The sequence below is a fragment of the Dermacentor andersoni genome, chromosome 10 (assembly GCF_023375885.2).
Source record: "Dermacentor andersoni chromosome 10, qqDerAnde1_hic_scaffold, whole genome shotgun sequence".
Lineage (NCBI taxonomy): Eukaryota > Metazoa > Arthropoda > Arachnida > Ixodida > Ixodidae > Dermacentor > Dermacentor andersoni.
In genome coordinates, this window is record NC_092823.1 from 54,838,814 (window position 1) to 54,861,456 (window position 22,643).

Below are 22,643 nucleotides of genomic sequence, written 5' to 3' on the forward strand. Positions count from 1 at the left end.
CTAAATTTTATATAAAATAAGGGTAAAATTTTCTTATGCTTTGCTGGGCATCACTGTCTTTATTGTCTGCGAGCCCTTCGGTTTCCTTTACTATACGTATACGATCTTGCTCAGATGAATACGTTTGCACTATGCTTTCCGCCGCTTTGAACAACAAAAAACCGGAAGGGTAGTACTTGTGCGGAACGGTTGCGGTGTGGGACGTCAGGGTTGGCTATCAGTTTAATATTATTCCACGACATGTGAATATGAAAGACTGTTATCGTAAAAAAAAGAACACTGGTGGTGTCTTTTGTAATTGACGCATATGCCACAAGAGCCATACCAGTTACTTGTGTGCTTCAGCGAATGAAATGTTTTGTTAACACAGACAAACACGCATATATATATATATATATATATATATATATTAATGTATATATATACCCGGTTGAAGCTGGATGTACCGAAGCGATGCACATGATCAAATTATTTCGTTAAATCTGCAAGTTCGGAAAATGAAGTAAGAGAATTTTCAGTCCTTCGAAATCTAAAATTGTAACGAAGTAACGTAGCGACATCGAAAAAGTGCGCTTCGTTGTAGTTGCCGCTAGCCCACGCCTGCGCTTGTAAAAAGTCCGACACCCCAACTGCCACCGCCCCTAGCGCCATCTCGTAGGCGAGAACGCTAGCGACTGCAGAGTCCGTTGTGCCGTGCATGGGCGCGGCGCGCAGCGTCCTCAAAATGAAGCTATAGGGCCGTCACTATGGTGCATATATGCTTTAACGCAATAGAGTTAGAGCGCACGCTCGAAGAAAAACCCGCCCGCTTCAAAATTAAGCAGACATCACGGCTCTTTCGTACTAGTGTATTTCTGGAAAGCTTCGTTAAATTGGGTTTAATGGGAGATATTTTCGTGAATTCGGGTTGGTGATCACGTTGTAACTTATCGGTGTTTGCCCCATAAATGCTTTCCCCGCCAAGCACTCCATCGGGTGCTTGCCGGCGAATGGAAATTTCTTCGTTACATCGGGAACTTAGTAAACGCGGGCTTCGTTGGATCGAGTATTAACTATATATATATATATATATATATATATATATATATATATATAGTGATACTGCAATCCCAGGAAAAGATTCTCGCAGGGTGGGCATACAGACACAAGCACTGGTCAAACATTTACAAGAGAAGCCAGAAATAAACAAAGGCCGCAAATGACTAGCGAACAAACAAAAAGGATCAGCATTTCAGAGAACAAAGTTCAATTATGGCAGTGCAACATAGGAGTAGACATAGCAGCACTGTAAGGTTTATGGCCTATCTTAATTATTCAGGAACATGTAAAATATTGAGTAATACAGTAATACAAAATGTAAGGAAAATAAAGTTGATATCAATAAGAAATTAGTAACTATGTGGGCAGCAGGGAATGAATATAACAGAAATAGATGGGCGCTGAGGCTTCTGGTGAAAGACGTCAGAGATTGCTGTGGTACTTGACCGTTAGTTAGTCGATTCCATTCCGTTGCTGTTATACATATATATATATATATATATATATATATATATATATATATATATATATATATCACGTCATATTACACATCATGCGTTATATTTTTCCAGACAATACAGTCAATCGTTTTTAGTCAACATGTCGTCCTGACGCTTTCTGCCGTTTTGCCTTATGGCGTCCTCTGCTGATTCACATAGCTTCTAAGGCGTTCCAACTCGTCCTGTCCACCCGTTCGCAGCCATCCAGTTCGGCTTCGTGACTCTCTTCGTGGCCGCATTCCCACTCGCTCCGCTGTTCGCGCTCCTGAATAACATCGTGGAAATCCGCCTGGACGCCTACAAGTACACCTCGCAGGTGCGCCGGCCGCTTGCCGAAAGGGTGCCAAACATTGGTGAGCAACGGCCAATGCCATTTTTGTCGGGGGTGCTCGAATTCAACAATTTCGTAATCAAATCAAATACCAGTAATCGAGAAAGACAAGCTTCGAATATCGAACCGAATGCAGTACATATTTTTTCTGCTGGACGAAGTAAAATATCAAGGCTAGAAGAAGAACCAAACGTCCAGTCAATTGAAAGAATCGTAGATGAGAAACAGCTAAGCTGACTGTTTCAAATGTACCATCACGATGATGGTTCGTTTTGTATTCCACCCTTTCTTTTTCGCTTTCACAAGAAGTGTTTTGTGCATGTGACCAATGGTACTTTTTTTTTCTTTTTCGGGGTGCAGGGGCATGGCAGGTCATCCTGAAAGGTGTTTCCACTTTCGCTGTCATCTGTAACGTAAGTGCACTGCCCGTAGCATATGCAACATCACTGACATCTGTGTTAACTTGTAGTTGTGTGCACAGGAAAGACTACTAAGCGTTTGCTCTGTGTGAGAAGCTAATATTCCGAAACTTCATTTAAAGCCTACGGTCGTTAACAAGATGTGTTCCCAGACACGTCCTTCATCAGAACTTCATTTATGAAACTTGGTGCTAGCACGATCTCAGTGATCAAAACTACCCGAAGAAATGCTTCGGCGTGCACTTAGTAATTTCATTTTCGTAATTTAAATTACGTCGGCTACATTTGAATTCTGGGACATGTATTACCGTGCGAGATGGTAGAAGAAATATGGTTATCAAATAGCATATAGGGGGAATTTTTCATTTGGGCACAAGTTTTCTTTATTACGACACAGTAAAATACGTTGGTTAAGTATCTTTGGATTCCAGCACTTCTCGTTTGAACCTGATTATCAACTTGCATTGAAACTTCTTCGTGCGAAAAGAGCCCAGCGTTACAAAAATACCAGAAAATCCGTGACAGCAGAATTTTAATAATTCCAATTATTTGGCAGAACTTATTTGAGAAATTATTTGAGAATTTGGACATGAAGTTTCATATAGAAACTTGCCAGTATACTTCAGGACAGCGCGAAAAAAAAAGCGAGAAGATTAAGCAACATGGGTGCAGGCATGCACCAACTTTATTTGAAGACACAAACGCATAACACCGTGTCAATAGTCACAAACAACCAAGTTCGCTGGTCTGACAAAAAAACTTATACTGGCAGCACACAGCCCATCCCCTTGTCACAACTTGCAGCAACACAGCCAAAGCAACTTTTTTTAAACTCCCGGTACATTAGAAAATAGATAAAAACACGTGCCCAGAATAGTAGACGACAGGGCAACGTGCCTTATTGCTTATACAGTCATGGCTGAACAGGAAGTTCTACACACTCTAGGATATCGACCATGAAGAACACGAAATCCTTCAACGACAGTCACATGCTAAGCGCTGTAATACGTCAATCAAAGACTGCGCTATTACTGATTCCCAAGCTTTCGCAAGTACAGAATGTAAGTACGTAAATGCGTGTGCTCAAGCTTTATATAACTGACGGCAGTGCCAGACCGCACAGCTTAGCCAGTACAGGAAGCATATCTTGCAGGCAGCGACCATTCTTCCAGCAGACGAGAGACGGTCTGAAGTGAATTTCTCCCGGCACTCATCTCCTATTGGCGCTTTGAAGTCACGTGACAAATTGCGTGGAAAAACTGCCTGCAATTGTGCCTTAACCTTACCTAAACTAACCTAACCATCCGTGAGCCAGTAGGAGGAAAGTGCCGGGAGAACTTCGTTTCAGAAATTCTTCCGGCTGCCGCGAGAATAGACGCCGCCTGTCTTGTAGGGTCCACTACGCGTTCAGGTTTCATGTTCTGGAACCATAAAACCGTGCATGCCGTGCATGTCGACAAGACGTGGTGGCGAAGGCCGATAAATTGTGCGTCCTAGTTGGGGCCACGCACTCGACAAGGCAGGGCAAGTTGTCACACATCAAGTGCAAGCATGCCATCAAACTGGCCCGCGTTTATTGTTCTTCAGATCGTGGTGCAATTTCTGTCGTATCCCTAAACGGCTGGTCTCTGCAGAACCTGCAAGTAGGCTCGGGTGCTGAAATTTAACTGCGGGTTAAAGAACTCCAGTAGATCGAACCAAATCAATCAGGAATCCCCCGCTGTAGTGTGTGTCACACCTTCCGTGTTACTTTACAACGTTGAACCCAGTAATTCTGTGAGAGTTTGTTCTCCCGTAGTTTTACGGAAAGACAAAGATGCTATACTCACAGCTAGGCTGCTACAGAATGGTTGAGATTTCCCTTGGTTTATGACCAAGCAGCACGATAGCTTCAACTCTAAATCTGGTGCCAAAGTCACGAAATAAAGGCAGACACGTAGATTGGTTCCTGCGACGAAACTGCCGACGCTGCGCCGATTTCGATGCTCCCGACTTGATGGGGAACAATGCAGTCATTTTGCGGACATGAACAGGGTCAGGGAATGTGTTTTTAACGGTCTATTTCCATTTTGCATTCTTCATTTGTTATCATGCGTGGTGCCGCAACCGATCCCTGTGATAGCGGCAGTGCGACAGCGACAGTCATCATAGGACGCGCCCAAGAAGTTCACGGCTATTTAGTTATTCTGTCGCCAATTGCACTTCGCACCGTTTTGACGAGTTTGCAGAGAGCTGCAGGGACGATAATCTTGTTTATATCTGTGTTCAAAAGGCTCGGTAAATGTGTGTGCAACAGTTGACAAAAGGCTGAAAGGAAGACCGTCAGTGGCCGCACAGGGCCAAGGATGTCAATAGGTCCGCTTACTGTGAATCACGGGATTGTGCGTAACCTAACTTGCGCCTGTGGCAAAATATTCCTGTATCGGACGGGCTGGTCGCTACATTTATGTTCGGTTAGGAAAACTTGATCATTCTTCATGAAGTGTAGTGTCGTGCAGTACCTGTCAAGTCATTATATCCCGCGTGGTTGCATCTCTTAAATTCCTGTTGGTGATCACAAGGCACCAGCACACGCACGAAGTAGTTAAATCATGTTTAATTAATTTTTGCGCTATACAACATGCGGGCATGTGCATAAGCCAGGATTCTGTGATGCTACAGAATGGAAAAAAGTTGATTTTTTTTATGGCTGCTGCTTTCGCTGTTCACGTCAGAGCGTGCGGTATGTTTCAGTCTCTGCGGGATGAATCCCGGCAAAAAAGCCGAAGAGGTGCACATTCGTTAAATGCTACCGCCAACCGAGAGATTTTCGGCCAATACGCTGAGCCTGTGAGGTCACGCATTCGGCCGACTGTTTGAGGGGGAAAAACGAAGTGGATGGGATCGCGCAGAATTGGCTTGCCAAGGCTGGCTGCCTGAGTCAGTCTTTCTCGTCGATATACTATTATCGACATCTTTTTTTTTTCATTGTTTGAACTCCTCTATCAACAACAACTCCTCTACCAATACAAAAAAAAAAAAGAAGATAGGCAGGTGTGCAGGCAGCTGTAACGCGGCAGAGAATGCGCGTTGTTATTGGTTTTCTGCACACGCCGCATTAACAACGCGCATTCTCTGTCGCGTTACAGCTGCCTGCCAGCCTGCCTATCTTTTTTTTTTTTTTTTGTATTAGTAGAGGAGTGCACACACTGAAAAAAAGAATGTCGAGAAAACAGTGTCTAGTCTGCTTCACTTCGTTTTTACCGAAGTGCGCTGAGTAGGCCCACATATGCCGAAAATAATTCAGTCTTTCGCTAGGCGCTCGCCTGTGCGGAAATCGCTTCGTGACAGAGATCGGCGCATTCGAAACAGCAATGTGAAATTAGCATTCGCCGAAGTCGCAGCCGCGGAAAAAACGCATAGCGAAATTCACCCCGTGTGAAGCAGGCATCTGCCGACAGATGAGTGAAAAAATGGACGCTGCTAAGTACACTTCCCTGATGTAAACTGGTTCACTGTTGCTCACTAGTGCAACTTTATTGGAGTAAAATACTCACGGCGCGACTACAAACGCGCGACGCGCATGTGTGAACAGGCGTTCCAGATCGCGTACACCAGCGATTTCATTCCGCGACTGGTGTACCGCGTCGCGTACAGCAGCGACTTCAGCATGCGCGGATTCGTCAACTTCAGCCTCTCGTCCTTCGACACGAGCGACTTCGACAACGACACGCGCCCGGACAACGCCACGCTAGACGGAATCGTCGTCCGAGAGTGCAGGTGGGTTGTGTAGGCCGGGGAACCCGGGCCCTTATTGGTCGGTCGGAGTTAACTCATAAGCCGGGCTTGAAACTGTAATAGCTTCAATTGCTGACACCTTTTTTGCGTGTGTGTACCAAATGTAGACGATGCTTCTGAGATGACCGTCGATCAAATTTATTAAAGAACACGAATTCAAACTCTGAGATGTGCCCATGTACGTTCGACTATAGCGAAATGTATAATTTAACTGCCTCGCACTCATACCTTCGACAGCTGCGGGTGGTGGTTTCGTGTGGCTGAGTGCAGGTGGCGTTATATGTCGGTGCCGCGATCCGATTTTGAGCGTGCAGATTGCATGTGACAGAGGTGGCGGAAGAGAATAAATAAACAACGCACTTCCATTAATTAAAACTTAGCATCGTAAATTGTGCATTAGCGTGTCGTACCTGGCCTGGCAGCAAATGTATAAAGTAGTAGATATTTTCTTGGAGGTGAATACAATTGCTTAGCGTCGTAAATAGTTGCGTAACGCGCACTGGTTCTTGCAGTCATTCAGGCGTAGGATTCTGTAATTTGGGGGGCGGGGGGGTCAGGTTAATATAAAGGAAAACTGAAAACGCGCCGTGGCAGCGCTGGTCGTAATAGTCCCGTAATTTCCTTCGTTTATTTATGCTGCAGTTAAAAGCAGCCGGCATATTGATGGTGCAGTAGGCTTCTTATAAAGCAAGTGTGAAAGCTTGGACAGGTTTTCTTGGCGAAAATCAAGTTCATGAACTTCAACGCATGTGCCCAACCGTGCTCTTCTGTCTTTACAATCGATTCTCCTGCATTATACAAGAAGCACCTCAGCGCTACGGTATATTACGCAAGGTGGGCGAGAACATTGCGCGCGCTCCCAACGAGATATCTTAGCGTTGCTGGCATCAGGCTCGGTGTTCTGGCGCCATTAGGAATAAGAACAGCTGGCCGGGGGAACGCACTGGACTTTTTTTCAGTATTTCATAACATATGGAGCAGTGCGGACATGTACAGAACTGCTACTGCTATTCTGCTATTCTGCTATTGCACTACTGCTATTATTATTCTGCTGTACACTGCTATTCGGAAGGCGGAGCCCATAGCACCGTTCTGTGGAGCGCCCCCACAACCGGCGCCTCACGAATTCTTGCGGCGCAGGCGCGTTTGTAGCGATTGGCAAAAGGACTAAGAAGTGTTTTGCTTTGATGAGTCTGTCCATGGCCTCCGAGATCAACCACGGCGCGCGCGTTTCAGAGAAACGCGCGCGGGGGTGAATCTCGGAGGCCATGGTTTGTCTGGCAAGACTTCACGAGGCGTCGGTGGTGGCGCTCCACGGAACTCTGCGGCGGGCTCTCGTGTTCCCTCTAGCAGTGGCCACGCCTGTATGTTAGCACGAAAAATACTGAAGCATTAAGATGAGATTTTGCTGCATATATTTTGGCTATCTAATGTTAAGACCCAGAGAAAAAAAATACTGATTTTGTGACAATCAATGCTAGCATACGTTCGGTCTCGTGAAATGTGAGCTCCGACACAGTGCCCGTCGTGGAACTCGGCCCTGGACTACAGGACTATACTGACAGACGGAATGCTGGTTTGATGAATACCAATAATTGGAAAGTGTGTAGCTCTTGAATTTTTGGTATGTCGGCGCCGCTGTGCAGTCTTGAGGGCCCTTTCTTCTACGAGCACTATTTATCCGTTAATATTTAAAGCAACTGTACATTATTTCTTTTTGGGGGAGCTTTCTTTAGTCTCTAACCACTGTTCCAAAGCTATCGGTTAGCTCAAGACGCGGCTGCGTCTATTTCTAATATCCGGAATGTCGTCCCGGGTTCAATAGCAAATTAACGCCATCTAATCAGATTTCGCGCGTTATACATATAATGGCGTACATTCTCGACCTCATATGAGCTCCCGAGATTCCTCTGCAGCACATGAGCGTTCCAATCTGATCAACCGATGCCTTGATCTGTAGATCAAATGCACAGGATGCGCTGTTTTTCTCGCAGCGATGGTTGTGCTTAGAATGTTACTTTCTTTTCCAGCGCAAGCTTGCCTTCATCATCATCATCATTAACGTCAGAACGTCATTACTACGCGGCATATAGACGTGCTTCATTTTCATCGAATACCCACCGTGGTTGCTCAGTGGCTATGGTGTTGGGCTGCTGAGCACGAGGTCGCGGGATCGAATCCCAGCCACGGCGACCGCATTTCGATGGGGGCGAAATGCGAAAACACCCGTGTACTTAGATTTAGGTGCACGTTAAAAAACCCCAGGTGGTCGAAATTTCCGGAGTCCTCCACTACGGCGTGCCTCATAATCAGAAAGTGGTTTTGGCACGTAAAACCCGATAATTTTTTTTAATCGAGTCAATACTCGGCAATGGACTAGGACTTCTTTGCGTGCGCGTTTACACATTTAACGCAATAATTTTATTCATAACTTCTTAATTTAGGAGGTTATAAAAGTCAGCAACCTTATATAACAGGCGGTCTTAACAATAAAGAAAGTTCAAATGCTTATTAGTCAGCTTTTATCTCATGGCTGGGAAGAAAATTTCAGTAAAAATATCCTTATGATAATTAAAAGCATATCCGCTTGAAAACGTTACATCTTAGTTCTCACTTTGCAAGCTGATACTGACTTGAAGGTGGTTCGTATCGTGGGCTCTTGACATATGTCCAACCGTCGAACAAAGAATTATTCCGAATGTTTCATTTCGGGAAGGCGTGTCATCCTCCTGTCCTTCACTCCGGTTGCCGACTACGCATGAGACGAAAGTGCTGCGTAAATGGCGTCGTTAGCACGACGTCTCGGGATCAAATCCCGGCCACGGTGGCCGCGTTTCGTCGGGGACGAAATGCGAAGACACCCGTGTACTTAGGTTTAGATGCCCGTTAAACAACCTCAGGTGGTCCAAGCTTCCGGAATCCGCCAATACGGTGTGATTCATAATTCAGTTCTGGTTTTTGCACCTACAGCCCCATAATTCTGCCAACACGTGAGGCTTAATCGAACTGCCAACATCCCTTAATGACGTCCTCGGCAGTCACATAACTCTTGAATGCAAGAAGGTGTAAGGACTTGTGCGCGAGGCTTTTGAGTACGCGGGCACCCTTTTTGTCGTTCGATACCTGCTTGTCTGCATTGCGCCTATGTTATAAAGGCACAACGGCAACATGGTAGACAATATGGAAAACAGACAAATCCTGCATGTGCTACTGCACAATAATCTTAAATAGTAGTCGTCCTTCACGCACGTGAATAGCCCTGACAGGGCAGTGCTTTGACAACTAAATGCAAGTACTGTACACGTCATGCCCAAAGGTGTACCGGCCCCGGTGACCAGTAAATGTGGCGTGATATTGTGGGCAGCTTGACCACAGCATGCTAATGGACGACGACAAAGAAACGGTTCGCAGAATTATTGTGTCATGCCTTATGCCCCAAAAAGCAAAACGAACTTTTTCATGCTTCCATCTTAATATTTAGGCACATCTTATCTCGATTTGCAGCTGCTGCTCTAGGCCATCAGTACGGAAAAAAATTAATAGAGGGTACCTTAATAATAGAGGGTACCTTAACGAAACCGATAGATGAAAAGCAAAGGCCATCCATGACGGCGTTTCTCGTGGACGCTGCGCAACGTTGAGAACAATTTTGCTCGGGCCTCCTATTTCGTTTCTCCTATTTCGCCTCCTATTTCGGGCCTCCTAATCGTTTTTCTAGGCAACTACAGCGCCAAATTTGATGAGGCTTGTTGCATTTAAAAGAACAATTTAAAATATAGTTACTGTTGCTTGCAAATTTTTTATTTAGGTCGTCAATTTTTTAATAAAAATTGGCAAAAATCGTAGGTCATCAGAAAACGAAATTACCTGTTCCTCCCCAATCAAAAAGTATATCACAACTTCATCGACTGCATCTAAAAGTACATCTAAATCGGACTAAATTGATATATTACACTTGACTCTCAAAAAAAAAAAAAAACACTCATTTGTGAGTACAACTGTAGCGAGACCATTGTAAACGATCTAGCGAATTCACGTAGGAGATAAATCAACATATCAAATTTGTACACTTTGAATGCTCTCATGAAGGCAGTTTACAGAACTGCGATATATATTCTGCGTGCAGACCTGTGTCTTTGTAAGCGTCGTGCCTCTGTTTTTTTTTTTTAAAGACTGCCAATTTTCGAAAATTCCTTATAGAACGTGCAAAATTAATTCGCAGTTTTGCTTCTCACATTCACTATAATCTAACATCCTCTTTCAACTGCAACGAATTTTATTCAAATTGGGCCAGTGGATAGCTCAGAAAAGCGTTTCTGCGTTTTACATGTATTGAATGGGCGATATTGGAGTTTAGCCCGAGCTAAAGTTGCCGCGAAGTGCTTCCGAGGATAATCCTAGCCCGGTGACTTCCCAGCATTAAACAAAAGAAAAAAAAATTTCATGGCTGCCTTTCGGGAAGCCTCTGAAAAGCCTGGAATCAGTCACCACTTGGTTTGCCTCGTCGCGGCCCAATGTTGTTAGGATGACAAGTGTTTTCCAGCCGACGAGCGGCAACTCTTTATCAAGAAGACTGATAACACCGCCGGGACAAGTTTTGCGGTGAAATTCAATGCGCAGGGACAGTTTTTATTCGTTTACCTATGTTTCGCTGACATCACTAGGTCACCGGGGGAAGTCTGAAACGTTTAATGTCACTACGCCACGCGATGGCACTCCCGCGAACTAAATCCTGATGTCCAGAAAAGCTGAATACGGATCTGCTGCCTTTGTAAGATAAATCAGTTAAGTTCTCAATACAAACCGAAAGCTGCGCCATGCATGTCCAGGCCACGTGGCGCTGCATAAAGCCCCGCTCCTGTAAGCATTGCCTTCATGATAAAGAAGAATGATAATAAAAAAATCTATAATATCGGCGTTTTCCAAGCTGTGTGCTCAGTCATAGAAATGCAATGAGTACGGGTTTATATGTTTCTATAAAGCCGCATTGATTCCTTTGTCCAGGTACCGGGGATACCGAGAGCCACCCGGTTCGGAAAACGAATACGAGCTCACCCTCACGTACTGGCACATATTTGGCGCCAGGCTTATCTTTGTCGTTGTGTTTGAGGTAAGCACACATCCGTGAGCAAAGGTGTGTGAAGCTTTGTGTGAGGCATATGGAGCCAAAACACGAGTACACACACACACGCACACAAACACGCGTATCTCTTAAGGCGAGCTACCTCTGGTGGTGCAAGGCACCCACCGGCGCGCGCACACTCCGCTGTGATTGGTTGGTCTATTCAGCCAGAGAACGGCCAGGCCGCAGCGCCCATGGTCACAAAACCCGCTGAGGGGCTAAACAAAGAAGAAAAAGAAACCCCAATAGACCGATCTCCACACCTTCAGAGGTCATGCACACCAGCCCTGCCGGCGTCATGATGTATGCATACGAATTTGGTTTTGCTGTATTTCGATTCAAGGCAACATTGACGGGAATGCCGAGTAGAACCAGATTGGTGAATTTCCCCTACGAATTATTAGGGAGGTAGGGGGTATACGTCTCGTCTAACGACGAAGCTATGATATGTTCACTGTTTAATCCCCTCTCCTTATAATCCCATAACCCTTGAAATAGAACGGTTTGTCACAAGAAAAAAAAAAAACGAAAAAAAGAAATTTTCTTTAGCAATTTAAGGTACTATGTTGGGCTGGTTATAGTGCGTAGCTAACAAAGATAATGTGGCGTAACCAACATTACCTTTGTTAACATTTCGTCAGCAGTCGGCTAAGGACTAAACCTACCGGTATCCCTTGCAGCAGCGGTGGCATGTCGGAACTACTGTTGAGATTGGTCTATTAATTGGTCACCTGGAATTGCGAATCTTACAGCGCGAGTTACGTTATGAAAACACATCGCATTGTATTTGTCACCTTCACGCTTCTCGCCTATCTAGGATGTCAAGAGGTCGACTTTTTGCGACAGCAATAGACCGTCTACTTGGGGTCACCGGTGTCCACAGTGCACCGTAAAAATGTTTGCACCCTTCTTATGGGTGTTTTCTTGTCGAACGGGTAACAACCCTACCGCTAGGGCCTCACAAAAAATTTATAGAGGACGACAACGGAGCTCTAACTGGACGTGGGATGACAAAGGACGTAGTAGAAAACTAGGTAATCATTCTTACAGCCTTGCGCACACGGAAATATCCGACAGGAGACTTTCACAAGGAGAGATATGAAGCTCTCCTGTCGGATATTTCTGTGCACCCAAAGCTGTCACAGTGATTGCGTAGCGTTTAACTACGTCTTTTGTCATCGCACGTCTAGATAGAGCTCCGTTGACGTCCTCTATAAATTTTTGCAAGGTCCTAACGGCACACTCTTAAACAAATGTACACCTTTTGGGTCGTATCTTGCCGCACAGCAATAATCGTCATCAGCCTCGCTTGCGTTTTCTTTCTTGAAAACGTTGCGCTCGCTACTTTCCTGTCGAAAATGCTCTGTCGTGCTGATAACGTGAATGACGTTCGTGACTTGGAAGTACCGGGTTCGCAGCTTTAAAGGGAAGCTGAAAGGTTTTCCAGAAAAAATGAGTGAACATCTGTACATAATGGTTTTCAACCCTCCGAATTCGAATATCGTATCGAAATGTAGCGAAAGAAAGCGCAAATATATTTTATTTCGACGAAAAGTGCAGCAGCGGACACGCACAGCTCGCGCGTCTCGTTTCCGCCTGTGATTGGTCGGGCGCCTCGTGACGTCAACACTAATAACCGACCGCTGCCGCTACACATGAAGCGCGGTGCCAGGTAGTTTGGTGCTGTGTTTCTGAGACGGTAATGGAAAATTGAGAGATACTGCGTTTTTCTGAAGAGTTCGGCGTTACTCCCTACATGTACGAGCCGATTGCGAAGAGCCGGCCTCTCGAAGAAGCAAACGACGCTGGTGCGAGCAGTGCTTTCGACGCGAACAAAAGCAAAGTCTTCGGATCTCCTCGTGTTGGAAATGCTCTTTGGTGAGTATGTTTTTTGCAAAGCGATCTAGTGATCTCGCCGATCTTTCGGCGATCTAGTGAGCTCGTTTCCGGTCAAACAACTGTAGTGTTGTGTTCCTGCATGCCTCCTCGTGGAACGTAAGCGGGGATGCGATCGTCGGCATTTGTGCGCTGTCCAAAGCTGTCGGCAATCTACAAAGACGGTATAAACGCGTGAAAAGCTTCCCGGTTCATGCAGTACGTGTAGTGACCTTCATCTGTTGACTACCACGTTGACTACCACTCACGTTGATTACCACTTACGTTGACTACAACGCACGTTGACTACCACTCTACATACACGCAGACGCACCAACAAAGGAATGCAGGGTCGATCGAAGCAGATTACGATGGCACGCACGCAGAAACAAGCGCGGACAGGCACGGTCGCGGACGCTGCGAAGGAACGAAACACTAGAGTTGACGTCACAACAACGCGGTTTCCCGTCTCCGCTCGCATCGTCAGCGTCAGCAGCAGCGCGCGGCATTCGACGGGGGGCGGAGCTACAGCGCAATTTCAACCGACGATTACGTCGCTCCTAATTGAAAAAAAAACCCCAAATTTTACCTACATGATTTATAAGGTTCCCGCATCCGTATATGAGCGTCGTATTGAATTCGACAGACTCTTCAGCTTCCCTTTAATTAAAGAAAGGAAATGCGTACAAGATAGATGACGATTATTCTTGTGTGACAAGACGCGACCCAACAGGTCTAATATTACTTAAGAGTATAGAGTGTGTAGAGTGCGGCAAGAAAACAGCCTCAAGGGTGTAAACATGTTTACAGTGTACCCTAAAAAAATATCGCTAAGCGCATTTGCAGTGCCTTTAGACAAAATTGTGTGCATAGCACGGTTCCCCATTATGCAATTCCTGAATGCAGAAGCTGTGCTGATAGTACTCTGTAGCGCCATGGTAATCTTTCGGTGCATGATTAAACTGAGGTCACGTGGACGAAAGTACAGACCGAGTGTGTCCCATTGTTCTTGTGTTATTTCTGCGCAGAAACTTTGCCATAGCTTTGCATTTCAGGCTCGCCCAAATCTGTACGACGATGACGATGAGATGACGATGATAGTGATAATACATTGGCTTCCCCTTTGAAATAGGACGGCGACAGAAGCAAGCACTTCTTTCGGTTAACTTGAAGAGCCGGCTGAGGGCGCGAAGTGGAGTTTCAGCTAGAGTACTGTATGGGTCCGGACCCAGTGCTCTCCTAGGCCAGGCTCTGGTCGAAAGGCACGGCCCCAGTTTGGGCACAGACCCATTCGCTGATGGGCCTAGGTTGGGCCTTCGAGCACTCGTGGAAGCTTTGTACACGCTCATATATCCAAGGCATTCTGTGTGGTGCTTAAGTCACTGGTTGTAAAAAGTGGCTCTTAATTATATCTTAGGTATACTAAAAGAGAAAAAAGAAGCGAAACAGCTATTCTAATCGTTTTCTTGTAAAGATTATTATTTTTTTAGTTTCAACAAAAGGCAAGCTTTGTTGTCGGTAAGGAAACAAATTATGTACTAATAACTGCTCTTGATGCGATCTCATCGTTAGCGTATTTGCGATCGCACTATTTTATTGTTCTCGATACGGTTATTTCATTGGAATTTCCTCATTTTGCTGCTTTTCATTTATTGCACCACATTCATGATTGCCTTATGGTCGCTGCAGTTCCCATGAATGGCTTCCACCTGAAGAGCATTGACAATGTTATTTGTGGACGATCAATTTACAAATGGGATGTGCTTCGTTGCTGCCTCGACAGGGTTGGTGTGGCAGCTCATTTTCTTCCCACGATATTTTCACCTTCAAGTTAGGACATAGGCGCTTGAACGTTCAGCGGATTTTGAACATGGCATGATTTGAAGTTCTTCTTGCTGCCAAAACTATTGAGAGGAACCAGTTTATTGGAACAGCAATTAGAAAATAAAAGTAGGGGTGTGCGTGTTGTCGAAACTTTCGAATAACAAATCATATTGTGTCCTATTCCATTGGATCGTGGAACCGAACAGTCGCTATTCGTAACTGCAAATATTTTTCCAATACCTTTTGCATATTTTGAAACGTCAGCTGCATCCAATTAAACATAAAGATAGATCAGAAGTACGGCAAATTTTCACCCCCCACGAGCGTAGTACAGACATAGAACAGCAGAACTTGCATAGTGAAGCAGGCCATGTCGTATAGATAGCCATACTTTACAGGCTCTACAGCGATCATTCGCACACTTTGAATAGTTCTGTGCATGCCAAGAATTTTTTTGCTTCTAATGCTCTATTTGTATTTTGAATAAACTTAATAAATAATAATAATAATAATATTAATAATAATAATAATATTAATGGACTTTAGAAATGATAGGACTTAAACGCTGTTTTATGTAATTGTAATAAAGGCTGTTCATTATTCCAAAACTAATAGAAATGTATTTGATATTCGATCCGATTCCACACTATTCGATTTGTATTCGATTCGGACTCAAGGATCACTCCTAGTTACTAAAGGCACGTTCATACCACCGCCATCCGACTACAACTACATCGACGAGCACGCACCTCGGGTGCGTAGGATTACACAATGGGGTATGTAGACAGGCTGGCTTAACGTAGAGATGAGCAGTGCGTTCAGCTGCAAAAAAGCTTCGGAGCCATGCCATGCATAGCCACTCACACGCAGGGTGCGAGAACGGCCTAGCTGGTGCTCCATCTTGTTCCGCACTCTGTAACGATAGTTGAGCCTAACTCAACGGGCGGCATTCTCAAAAATTATATTGCAGAACGCCTGCCGCGTTTCCACAAGTTTTCCTTAGCAACGTCGCGAGGGTACTGTCTTCTGATATCACACCCACTTACGAAACTTATTCGACAGGGAGCACTAAGTGCCGACTAAGCACCGTAAATGCGCACGTTACGAAAAGGAAGTACTCTAACGACGTTGCTATTTGAAACTTGTAACTCGGAGCATCTTATCAAGTATATATATTTATTTCAAATTTCTGCCCTCCATTGAGTAAACTAGTGTATTGCGTAAGTTAAGGTAATGTATTGCGAAGTCCAACCGATTCTCCAAGGGCCAATTTCAATATTTCCCAGGTATGACCCCCTTCAGGTCAGGGATCCCGAGTGTGTGCACCGATATTTAAAATCAATTTACTGAAAAACTACGCGACTCGTTACCGTTCCGTTAGGTGCACGTGACCGTAGGGCCCACATCAACGTAGAATATACATTTCGTTAAAATCCGAGCACCCAAAATAAATACCAGCTGTCGTCATTTTACACTCGCAATTGTTTTTTTTGTTATTATTTTTTGCGCATGCGCAGCACGTGGTCTTTTTCATAACGAGTCTCGTGGCCGCTCTCATACCGGACGTGCCTCAGTCAGTGCAGCAGCGGATAAGGCGGGAACAGATGGTGGCACAGAATCTGATCGCCGGCCTGCACAGCGACCAGCGCGCTCGGTCCCAGCTAGGATCCAGGAGCAGCTCCTCCAATGTCAGCAACTGATCGTCACCAACTTCAGCATCATCGCTGCCAAGACTATCCCGCAATACAAGTGTGCTCATCTAAGAAGAAGTGGAGGAGTTTGCTTCGAACTGTTGTTCCTGAAGCAACATGCTCAGGTCATGCTGCGACGTCTCGGCGTAGACAATTTCGAAGAAACAAGCGTTTGAGGATTTATGCATCCGAATAAATTAGACACTGAACCGGAAAAAGTATTTTTAAGGGTTATTGGCTCCACACGCAGGGCTTTGTTCAAAAATTATTTATTTATTATTTGCGTGGTTTACAACCGCGCAAACTTACGCACAGCCTGGCGTGGTAGCTCGTCTGGTTGCCCGCCGAAGACGAGAAATGGAAACAAGAGAGGAAAATCTGGCCCTACACAATGGCGGAGTAACGCCGACTTCTGGCGTCATTTAGCTTCACAGAGAGTGACGTCAGGGCCTCTTAGATTTTGCTTTCTCCATGTCCATACTATCGGTCGCTTTCATGCGCGGCCGCGCCGTGCGCCGCAGCTGCCGGAGTAGAATCCCTCCTCCCCCCGTCTCTCCCCTTCCCTCCCCCCGGTGCCTCGCACGCGAAGGAAGACGGAGCGCTTCCTCCCCGCTTTCCTCCCTTGCGTGCGCGAGATTGAGCCGCAATCGTCGGGGGATCCTGGCAGGTTTCACTCGCGGATACAGCATACGGGGTGCGGCGATATAGAGAATTCTGCCGGCATACTTCACCTTTCGGCAAAGCAGTTTGCCCTAGAGAAACGAGATGGCGGTTTCGACGGCGCGCTGCTATGTTTGCTAGATAAAACAAATTACGTGCCGCACGTTGCCTCAGCGGAAGCGCACGGATACGAAACCATTACCTCTTCAGCCCTGATTCTGTGTGATCAGCTGCCGGAACCTCAACTGACTTTTCGCTTACGCATTGTGCTCCATTCATGCCACAATATCTGTAGTGGTGGAGTGCAGACACGAGCAGTAGTTCGCTGCAAATATTTACTTCCCTATTAGGAAATGGGATGAATCTGCGTTTCGGATTTCACGGACTGCTGCTAAATAAGGACTGACTCTGTTGCCGGCTCTTCGCTGTGCACGGCTTCCCTAGAGGATAAAAAAAAACATTCCTCCGCCAGGGTTGTATTGCTAACCTCCTAGGAAAGGATTCCTATCCCAGAACGTCTGCAAGAGTGAGTACCGCTCGTTACACAGTGAAAAAGGCAGTGGCGCAGTTTCTTGCCATATAGTAAGCTTCTGGCACGTTATTTAGACACGTCCACTCCAACTCAAACGCGAACTTTGCTTACTCTATCGCTAACGTGTCAAGAATAAGTGAACGGGCGCATACTTGAATCAATGCGCCGAAGCAAGGGTGACTGCAACTACACCGACAGCACACTCATGTTCGAAGCTGAACGTTTCGTAACTGTCCACACAGTAAGCGAGTGAGTACGAATGTTACGTATTTTCTACAAGCTATTACAAAGTACAGAACGTCTACGTTACAAGTCTGGTGCGCAGCAAGAACAAATCTATCGCAACTGATCCCACCCAAGAGCGATCAGGCAGATACTAAGCAGATTGTGACTGCCTAGGGAATTTACTGAGGGAGAAACGTGACAAGCGGCTCTTTAAAAGTATTTGCTAAATAATGAGAGAAGAGTTAAATGCACTGATTCAGATTCAGTTCATAAGCGGAAAGTTTCTGGAATACATTTTTAGCCCCGTTCATACACTGCTCGCGCCGTTAGGGGAAAGTGCAATATGCTCCGGAAGCGCTTACATGCCATCTAAACCAGTGGTCAAGGTTTCGAGTGTCGTCAATCTAGTCATCCTCTACGATTTCCACCGAAACAAACGTTTGCAGAGGCGCACCATCGCCATGTACATCGATTGTAAACACAGAGTCAACGGAGGTAGCTGAGGCAAGCAATGAACACGTCACCACGTGATTAAACGTGGCAGTGCCCATGGCATACCGTCGTGAAAAGGGTCTGTAAGTAGGAGTACATGCTACTATACATAAGGAAGGAGATCGGTGACACAGAAGCCCTAGGAGAAGAAAAGTGAAAAAGGAAATAGAAACTAGAAAAACGTGATCATTGTATATACGGATGACACAAAGTAGATTGGTATTACAGTTTGTCAAGCTATATAGTTTGTTGCTTTAGGTGGTATTAGCCTAGAGAGGGAGAGAATAAACATCGCTATTCAGGGATTGTACAAGCTTTATTTCCGGCGTGGTCTCCGCTTTCCAGGAAACAATAGACTTTCGCCGCGTCGACGGGCCTCGCTACCAGCCGGCGCTGGCTTGCGAGGGGGGAGCTGTCTATAAGGCTCTCTCCCAAAGCTTAGGTGTGTAGTATGGATTGGCTGTGCTAAGCGGTGATTCCGTGCAGCTCCATACTATGTGGTAAAGTGGCACAATGGAGAGGAAATTTAGAGGGTGAAGCGGTAGATGGGCGCACGGGGAACCTGTTGGTTCGGAGTGCCCTGAGAGTGCTGTCTTGACATTTGGTTAGCTTTTTATGCGAGGGTGTGAATCTTGCACGACGCAACCTATAGTGCATGATGAGAAACTAGAGGGCGAAGGTGCCAAGGCTCCTCCGTTGCGCCATGGGCTTGATTAGTGAAACCTCGAGCTGCGAGATGCGCCATCTCGTTGACTGAGATGCCATGATGCGCTGGTACCACACCAGCTTTACTCGTCTCTCTGGAAGGAGGGCGGGGGGGTGTTGTCCCTCTGGTGTAGTTGCCACCAGGTTCGGTGAATTCTGCCGTAACAGAAAGTGCGGCACGCTTGCTGGCAGTCTGTTATTCTGGCAGTCTGAATTTTCTTTCTCATCACGGCATTGATGACTATTACGCAGAATCTGGTATGACGACGACTTACGCCTGACGTCGCTAATCCAGCTGAAAACATATGTCGCTGTTAGCGGTTAAATAAGAAACTGCTACCGTCTGAGAACACAGTGGGAAACGCGTTCGGGGTATACCGACCGTGCCGACAGCAGCATGATGCCTTGAGTTATTATGCTCACCCGTAACGTAATGAAGTAGACAACCCACACTGCCATCACACAGGCACCTTTGTATCCCCAAGATCAAGGACTCTATCAGGGGTTCAGGGACGTAAACACCACACCCAGCTTCCGTCACCGTGTCTAGGACTGCAGAGCCTTCTCGAAGAAGACGGGCTGCGCCGCACGGCATGACCGTATGTTCCTATAAGAAATTAATCGCTTTCAGAGACAACGAAGCCGTTAAAATGACAGGGGCATTACTGCGGTATGGCCGAGAATTTGCGGTTCTCCATAAGAAAAAGTCGCAGTTTCTTCCAAAAAGGGAAGGATCGATTGGGATAGCAAATTAATAGACAGCTACACGAAGTAAGGACCGTAGTTTTATCGGCCGTATAAACTTGGAAACATGTCTTTACTAATTATATTAAGAAGCATGGTGTTAACGTGAACGAGCAAACATGAACACATCACACCCAATGAGCGCGGACACTCGCTGTCGGAAACGCTGGAGGCTGGGGCCAACAATGGCGGCAGCAGCAGCACGAAAACTGACCGTCGTGCGCTTTACTACTTCAACGCAAGAGCCGCGAGAACACAGGGCGCAGAAAAGCACGAGCCTCCTGCAGATGCTTTCCGAGATACGGCGCTCGCGACCGCAAGCGGCCGTGCCAAGTACATGCTTGTTCGCGGACTCGAAGCCCTCCCCCCTCCCGTGCTGCGTCCCCGCTTTCCTCCATATATGGCGCTCGAGATTGAGCCGCGATCGTAACTCTTGCTCCTGGTCGCAATAATGCGCAGTTGCTGCCGGAGCACAACGCCTCCCCCTTTCCCTCCCTCTGATACCCCTCCCCTCTCCCGGCTTGTCGCGCGGCGGAAAACGGCACGTTTGCACTCCGCTCTCACTTTCTCGCGAGCCAGATTGAACTGCGATCGTCGGCTTCCCCGGCGTGTTTTCGCTGTCTCGTACAGTAAACGACACGCGGCAACGGTATCTTTAGACATGCAGTTTATACCGAACATCACGGCGACGGCAAAAGTGCGCGAGGAGTGTACATATTGACGCGTGTACTTATCTTTATCGGGCGACCACGTTTCGCCGCCTAACAAATGTAATCGCACAGCGCTGGATGCGCCTGCATGTATCCGAATTTTCTGGAAAGTTATCGATGCTTCCATCGGGCTGTCTGTTGTCGCTGATTATGTGTTATCTGATTTCATCGCGTGACGCGAATGGTGTAGAACTTTATGGAAGGCACGCGGGTCCGAAGGATTAGTCTGGAACATTCGATGACTGCTGTATAAAAGCCGACGCGCTTGACCCGCTGATCAGATTTCCGACGATCGCCGACTGTGTTCGCCGCTTTCGTTGTGCTAGAAGTGTAGCCTGTATTGTGGGCACAAGTTCGCCCAATAAAAGTTAGTTTTCTCGTACACAGTATTGCTACTGTGTTCTTCTACGTCACCACCACGTGACATCTGGTGGAGGTGCTTTTCTTTCATGTACCGGACGCCCCCGACAAACCGTGATCCAAGCCCGGACCGCAAAGACAGCACCAACGTAGTCCCGGACCATCGAGCAAGCCGCCGTCTTCAACAACTGCCCCCGGAGCACGGACTTTTGCCTGAAACCAGGAAGATCACCACCAAGTCCACCCCAATGGCAGCCCCAGCATCTCCCATCGTGCTGCAGCAGCCCAGGGAGCCTCCGACGTTCCGCGGTTCAACGTTCGAGGACCCGGAAAGCTGGCTTGAGACATACGAGAGGGTCGCTGCTTTTAACAAGTGGAACAGCGACGACAAACTGCGACATGTCTTCTTCGCATTGGAAGACGCTGCCAGGACGTGGTTCGAGAACCGAGAAGCCACCTTGACGACCTGGGAGCTATTCCGAAGCGGCTTCTTGCAGACATTCGCAAGCGTTGTACGCCGAGAACGAGCCCAAGCGCTATTAGAAACCCGGGTGCAACTACCAAATGAGACCACCGCGATTTTTACAGAAGAAATGAGCCGCCTATTCCGCCACGCCGACCCGGAAATGTCCGAGGAAAAGAAAGTCCGCCTACTCATGCGTGGTGTAAAGGAGGAACTTTTTGCCGGGATGGTACGAAGCCCACCGAAGACTGTCGACGAGTTTCTTCGCGAGGCCACCAGCATCGAGAAGACACTCGAGATGCGAAACCGGCAATTCGACCGCCGCACGAACTCGACAAACTACGCCGGAGTTCAGTCACTGGCCACCGACGACCTACGCGAGACTATCCGAGCTGTCGTGAGGGAGGAGCTTCAAAAGCTGTTCCCATCATCACAGCCTCAAGTGGCTACGATTGCCGACGCCGTGCGTGAGGAACTCCAACAACAACTTGGAGTAGCCCCTGAATCGCCGCAGCCTGAGCCGCAAGCGATGACCTACGCCGCCGTCGCACGCCGTCAAGGTCCCCCTCCGCGACCGCGCCAGGGCCCTGTCACGCCGCAATTCCGTCGTCCGCCGCCGCCGCCGCCAGCCCGACCACCCGTCGCCCAGCGCACCTACGCGAGGAAGACGGACATTTGGCGCGCTCCTGACCACCGCCCGCTCTGCTACCACTGCGGCGAAGCCGGCCATGTGTACCGCCGATGCCCATACCGCGACCTGGGATTGCGAGGCTTCGCCGTGAACGCACAGCGCCCGAGGGAAGGTGAACGCCCTCGTGACATCGCCGACTACCTCGCCGCTACTCAGTGGAGCCCTCGACGACCGTCCCGTTCGCCGTCACCAGGCCGCTACCTGTCGCCGCAGCGCCGACCGTACACCGGCCCAGCACGGGGCCGCTCTGCGAGCCCATATCCGGAAAACTAAAAGCAGCAACCGATGGAGGTGCGGTTGCTGTTCGTCGAACTGACGAAGATCCTCCGCCGCCGACGAAGACGACAAAGAAACCATCTCGACGACCTAATGACGACACGCCGCCGTCCCGACGAAGTCAGGAAGCCAAGACTACACCGATGAAAGACGACTTGACGACCCGACGTTCCAGCTTCAGTTCAACACGACGCAGCCGTGATCCGAC

General features: G+C 47.2%; 1 protein-coding gene across 1 annotated transcript in view; it reads left to right on the top strand.

The window, feature by feature from the left end:
- The window catches only part of LOC126543439 (anoctamin-4-like), a 37,668-nt gene extending 20,884 nt beyond the window's left edge, over positions 1-16,784 (top strand). Inside the window, exons 11-15 of the mRNA XM_055077977.2 lie at positions 1,739-1,891; positions 2,230-2,282; positions 5,863-6,047; positions 11,070-11,175; positions 16,404-16,784. Of these exons, the coding sequence (XP_054933952.2) occupies positions 1,739-1,891; positions 2,230-2,282; positions 5,863-6,047; positions 11,070-11,175; positions 16,404-16,586 (680 nt within the window). The 3' untranslated portion in view covers positions 16,587-16,784. The remainder of the gene's footprint in view (positions 1-1,738; positions 1,892-2,229; positions 2,283-5,862; positions 6,048-11,069; positions 11,176-16,403) is intronic.
- Positions 16,785-22,643: the final 5,859 nt, after the last annotated feature.